The 6552-nt window shown below is 42.9% G+C and overlaps 1 protein-coding gene across 1 annotated transcript in view; it reads right to left on the bottom strand.

Moving 5' to 3' along the window:
* Positions 1 to 274: 274 nt before the first annotated feature.
* The window catches only part of LOC112073753 (KH domain-containing, RNA-binding, signal transduction-associated protein 1), an 18867-nt gene continuing 12589 nt past the window's right edge, over positions 275 to 6552 (bottom strand). The window contains exons 4-6 of the mRNA XM_024140986.2: positions 2561 to 2628; positions 1951 to 2009; positions 275 to 1660 (exon numbers count right to left, since the gene is read on the bottom strand). Of these exons, the coding sequence (XP_023996754.2) occupies positions 1554 to 1660; positions 1951 to 2009; positions 2561 to 2628 (234 nt within the window). The 3' untranslated portion in view covers positions 275 to 1553. The remainder of the gene's footprint in view (positions 1661 to 1950; positions 2010 to 2560; positions 2629 to 6552) is intronic.

The raw sequence follows: 6552 nt of genomic DNA on the forward strand, positions 1-6552 counted from the left end.
AGCTATCCAGGTTATTTTAGAGGTCTTACCCTCTGGCTCCTTTTTAAAAGTATAGAAAGAGAGAGAAAGAATAAGTCGTGCTGTTTTTTAAATAAATAAATCAAGACATCATTTAGTATATGTTAAGGGCTTCAGACTATAATACAAATCATTTAAATTTAAAAAAAATATATATGTGTTTTTTGAAGAGAAATACAAATAAAAACACCTCTTAACTACCAGGCTGTTAAATGTTATTTAAAAAATATTCAAGAAATAAACCAAGTTACGGAAGTTTCATAGAAAAACAAACTAAATCTTTATTGACAAATTGCTACAAAACATCTTCTGGGCAGATGTAGTAGTACCTATTTAGACAAGCCTTACACATAGAGCATAATGCATTTTAACGGAGAGGGTACATATACCAGTGGCAGAATAGTGGATRMGTACAGTTTGGACGTTTTTTTAAAAAGTATGTACAAAGAGATGAGATTAATAAACTGCAGGATCCCTTCTCTGTATAAAGAGAAAACCCATGTGGAGATTTTTGTCCCAATCCTTCATTGCGTCATTTTTACATGCAGTTTATAGACTCAGATCAACCAATAAGATCCTGCAGTGACATGTGTTGTTTTCTTTTTATCATGAGGCCGATCTAARGCCATATTCTACTTCGAAGAAGAAGTAGAATAACACAGAGCCATAATAAAATTAACTTAAAATTGTTGAACAACTTTAATAAACAAATGAAGTATGTGAGGACAGTCCATCTCAACAGTGGTTATTAGGCCTACTTTTCAAAACTCTAATGTACAATGACAAAATATCATTATATAATCCCCGCTGCCTAAATCTAAATTGACAACTTTGAATTAAAAGACTATTTAAAACAAATGGGAATTATAAATCAAGAATGAATAGATCGCAGCTGCAAATTCCATTAACATTTGTTTGTTTTTACTGTTTCCTTTGACTTGATTTGACGTTTTATGTTTGGTCTATATTACATAACTGAAACAGCCGTTTCTTTTACTTTGCTATATTAAAACAGAATTTTGAAATGTAGCCTAAATGGGAATCTGCAACTGTCCCTTAACAAAGTATTTTTTTAAACAAAATAATTAAAAATGTTTTTCTTAAGATGCTAACAAGTGGATAAGCAGTCTCCAACTCCATTAGTTTAAATACAAAATGAAAAAAAAAAATGAAAAAAAAGTTTAAGGTCAACAATGCAAAAAAAAAAGCCAAGGGAGAGATAGGGTCAGAGATAAGAACAGATGAACTAAAACTTCAAACCAAACTAAAATACAGTYATCTTCTCTAACCCATCTAAAAAAAAATACGCTTTAAGGGTTGCTCTGAATGAAATATYAACCCAGCTGCAATCAGTCAAGATCCTCATTTTCTGTTTGTAAAAGTCCATCGTAGTAGAAAATACCAAAACAAAAAAACAAAAACGGACAATTACTTTTTTCGAGGGTTGCTTAGAGCGAGAGCTGCCGTGGTAGACAGGTCTGTTGGTTGTCAGGGCAACTCGTTAGCGTTGGTCGCTAGGCGTTGTCATGGTGAGTTCAGTATTGTCTATAGGGGTGTTCTCGGTAAGGGCCCTTAGCCGCTCTGGAAGGTGGGGCCTTTCCCGCCGGTGGCGCTCGCTGGGCTCCGTTCCAGTCATCCTGGGCTAGAGGGGTGAACCACACACAGACAGAACAGAAATGTCATTACAAAACGAGCTTGGCTGTCAAGTAAACATCTCCAACTAAAACACCATTTCCTTCCGTTTCCCAAGCGCACTTCAACAAGGATGTATTGAACAAGTGTTGTTGTCGGCATTATGCATGAAATTTACCGACTACAGAACCAAAGCAAATGTTGGCACATGCTGAGAGCAATAATCAAGAAAAGAAAACAGATTTCCCTCTCCATAAAGGGTGAGAGGTTTGGCTTGAGAGTGGAGTAGTGATGTCTTACCGTAGGGTTCATATGCCTCCTGTACCTCTCCATGTCCGTAGTCGTAGTACTCTGGCTCTCTAAGAGAAGAACAGAGGAGAAAGAACATTTCAAATAGCAGCACACSAAGCTAGCAGGCTAAACAAGATAACCAGGTAGGTTGCTAACTAGCTCATCAAGCTAACCAGGTAGGTCGCTAACTAGCTAGCTTATCAAGCTAACCAGAAACGCAAGCTAGCCAGCAAACCAAGCAAACCAGCTYTCATCTTTGAGTGACATTTCATTCATAAAATCACTTAATATGTAAAAAGAATAGCTTTAATAACTGATGTTAGCCAAGCGATAACCTAGTCACAGTTAGCTGAAGACAGCAGCCCATATYTTTCTCCGATTAAATAACACGTAGACTCAAAATAATCCAACCACAGGAGTAGGAAAGTTCATCCGTATGAACTCCAAAATATAGCCTATTTCAGTCCCTACAGTTCCCATAACTCAATAATCCAGTTTGAAAGTAGGGCACGTGTAACCGTGAAGAGCAAGGACGTGAGAGAGCCAGAGCATGCACTAGTGTGTATGCGCTGGTGCGTGGGTTGTTTGTTGCCAATAGATGGAGAGATTGGTGACTCACGCCTGTGGTTGACTGTAGTAATTGTCGTATGACTCGTACGCTGGCTCTGTGTAGCCCTCATCATAGGCCTAGTGAGAAGGGGAGAGCGAGAGAGAGGGAGAGAGAAAGAGACAGAAAGAGTGAGGGGGGGTCAGAAAGAGTAGCAGAGAGACAGAGTAAAAATAAACATAAGAAAAGCCTTTATGTGATCCTTGACCTGTGAACTGATGATGATGCAAGATGGCGCGGACAGATGGGGCAGCTCTGCTTCTAGCTCCTAAGCAACTTTGCAGTATTTTTTGTGTGTGTGTTATTTCTTACATTATTAGCCCAGGATTTTTTTKGTGTTATTACATACAGCCGGAAATAACTTTTGGATATCAGAGCGGCGGTAACTCACCAGCATTACGACCGGGAATACRACTTTCCCAAATTTGTTCGTACCCCCCAGGGCAATTGAACTGATTCCAAAGGCTGATCCAAAACATAGCCGGTGGAGGTATTCGKAGTGGACTTCTAGTCCGACWCAGAAGGCGCGCACACCACCCACCGCTTCCGAGTATATTACTCACTAATGTTCAGTCTCTGGATAATAAAGTAGACGAGCTCAGGGTGCGAATCTCCTTCCAGAGAGACATCAGGGATTGTCACACAGAAACATGCTCTCTCGGGATATACTGTCTTTGTCCATACAGCCAGCTGGGTTCTCAGTATATCGCCCAGACAGAAATAAAGAACTCTCCAGGAAGAAGAACAGTGGGGATGTTTCATGATTTATCAGAATCCACACTTCAAAATTGTTTTGAGCAAGGGAACTAGGATATGTTCCGGTCTAGCCTCAGAAAATAACATAGACGAATACACAGATACGGTGACGGAGTTTAATCAGGAATTGTATAGGAGATATTGTACCCACTGAGACTATCAAAACCTACCCTAACCAGAAACCGTGGATAGATGGCAGCATTTGCGCAAAACTGAAAGCTCGAACCACCGCATTTAACCATAGCAAGGTGACTGGAAATATGGCCAAATACAAAACAGTGTAGTTATTCCCTCCGTAAGGCAATCCAACAGGTAAAACGTCAGTATATAGACAAAGTGGACTCGCAATTCAACGGCTCAAACACGAAACGTATGCGGAAGGGTTTACAGACAATCACGGACTACAAAAGGAAAACCAGCCACATCACAGATACCGACTTCTTGTTTCCGGACAAGCTAAACACCTTCTTTGCTCGCTTTGAGAACGACACAGTGCCACCGACTCGGCCCGCTTCCAATGACAGTGGTCTCTCCTTCTCCGTGGCCGACGTGAGTAAGACATTTAAGCGTGTTAACCCTTGCAAGGCTGCTGGCCCAGACGGCATCACTAGCCACGTCCTCAGAGCATGCTCAGACCAGCTGGCTGGAGTGTTTACGGACATATTCAATCTCTCCCTAGCCCAGTCTGCTGCTTCAAGATGGCCACCATGCTTCAAGATRGCCACCATCGTTCTTGTACCCATGAAAGYAAAGTGAACKAAATGACTATCMCCCCATWGCACTCACTTCTGTCATCATGAAGTGCTTTGAGAGGCTAGTTAAGGATCATATCACCTCTACCTTACCTGAAACCCTAGACCCACTTCAATTTGCTTACCGCCCCAATAGATCCACAGACAATGCAATCGCACKGCACACTGCGCTATMCCATCTGGACAAGAGGAATACCYATGTAAAAATGCTGTTCAKTGACCATAGCTCAGCATTCAACACCATAGTACCCTCCAARCTCATCATTAACCTCGGGGCCCTGGGTCTGATTCCCGTCCTGTGCAACTGAGTCCTGTACTTCCWGACGGRCCGCCTCCAGGTGGTGAAGATAGGAAACAACACCTCCAATTCGCTGATCCTCAACACAGGGGTGCATGCTCAGCCCCCTCCTGTACTCCCTGTTCACCCATGACTGGCCGCACACGCCTCCAACTCAATCATCAAGTTCGCAGACGACACAACAGTAGTAGGACTGATTACCAACAATGACGAGACAGCCTACAGAGAGGAGGTGAGGGCTCTGGGAGTGTGGTGTCAGGAAAACAACCTCTCACTCAACGTCAACAAAACGAGATGATCGTGGACTTAGGGAAACAGCAGAGAGAGCACGCCCCTATCCACATCGACGGGACCGCAGTGGAGAAGCTTCAAGTTCCTTGGCGTACACATCACTGACGATCTGAAATAGTCCACCCACATAGACAGTGTGGTGAAGAAGGCGCAGCAGTGCCTCTTCAACCTCAGGAGGCTGAAGAAATTTGGCTTGGCACCTAAAACCCTCAAACTTTTACAGATGCATAATTGAGGGCATCCTGTCGGGCTGTATCGCTGCCTGGTACGGCAACCTGTCTCTTATACACATCTAGATGTGTATAAGAGACAGGAGCTAGGCTCTGGGAGTGTGGTGTCAGGAAAACAACCTCTCACTCAACGTCAACAAAACGAGATGATCGTGGACTTAGGGAAACAGCAGAGAGAGCACGCCCCTATCTACATCGACGGGACCGCAGTGGAGAAGGCGGAAAGCTTCAAGTTCCTTGGCGTACACATCACTGGCGATCTGAAATGGTCCACCCACATAGACAGTGTGGTGAAGAAGGCGCAGCAGTGCCTCTTCAACCTCAGGAGGATGAAGAAATTTGGCTTGGCACCTAAAACCCTCAAACTTTTACAGATGCATAATTGAGGGTATCCTGTCGGGCTGTATCACTGCCTGGTACGGCAACTACACTGCCCTCAACCGCAGGGCTCTCCAGAGGTTGGTGTGGTCTGCCCAACGCATCACCAGGGGCAAACTAGCTGCCCTCCAGGACACCTACAGCACCCGATGTCACAGGAAGGCCAAAAAGACCATCACAGACAACAACCAGCCGAGCTACTGGCTGTTCACCCTTCTATCATCTAGAAGGCGAGGTCAGTATAGGTGTATCAAAGCTGGGACCAAGAGACTGAAAAACAGCTTCTATCTCAAGGCCATCAGACTGTTAAATAGCCATCACTAGGTGGCTTCCACCCAGTTACCTAATCCTGCACCTTTGAGGCTCCTGCCCCATATACAGACTTGAAATCATTGGCCACTTTAATAATTGAACACTAGTCACTTTAATAATGTTTACATATTTTTGCTTTACTCATCTCATATGTATATACTGTATTCTATTCTACTGTACTTTAGTCTATGCCGCTCCGACATTGCTCGTCCTAATATTTATATATTGCTTAATTCCATTATTTTACTTTTAGATTTGTGTGTATTGTTGTGAATTGTTAGATATTACTGTACAGTTGGAGCTAGAAACACACGCATTTTACTACACACGCAGTAACATCTGCTAAACATGTGAATGTGACAAATACAATTTGATTTGAATAACATTCGCCTGTAGACGAGTTCTAGACTGTAAATAAATTGGCAAAGAAGAACTTCCATTAAGGAGCAATCAGTCTGATAGAGCTGGTTTTACTGCAATGTTGTGTACCTTGAGCCCAAGTACTGAGCTGTTTTACCAAAACCTTAACCCAGAGGTACTGAGCTGTAATTACCAAACCCTACCCAGAGGTACTGAGCTGTTATTACCAAACCCTAACCCAGAGGTACTGAGCTGTATTACAAAACCTAACCCAGAGGTACTGAGCTGTCATTACCAAACCTAACCCAGAGGTACTGAGCTGTATTACCAAACCTAACCCAGAGGTACTGAGCTGTAATTACCAAACCCTAACCCAGAGGTACTGAGCTGTCATACCAAACCCTAACCAGAGGTACTGAGCTGTCATTACCAAACCCAACCAGAGTACTGAGCTTATACCAAACCTAACCAGAGGTACTGAGCTGTATTACCAAACCCTAACCCAGAGGTACTGAGCTGTATTACAAACCCAACCAGAGGTACTGAGCTGTCATTACCAAACCTTAACCCAGAGGTACTGAGCTGTCATTACCAAACCAGAGGTACATAAATAAATGTGAATCCAAA

Source organism: Salvelinus sp. IW2-2015, unplaced genomic scaffold (assembly GCF_002910315.2).
Source record: "Salvelinus sp. IW2-2015 unplaced genomic scaffold, ASM291031v2 Un_scaffold2352, whole genome shotgun sequence".
NCBI lineage: Eukaryota > Metazoa > Chordata > Actinopteri > Salmoniformes > Salmonidae > Salvelinus > Salvelinus sp. IW2-2015.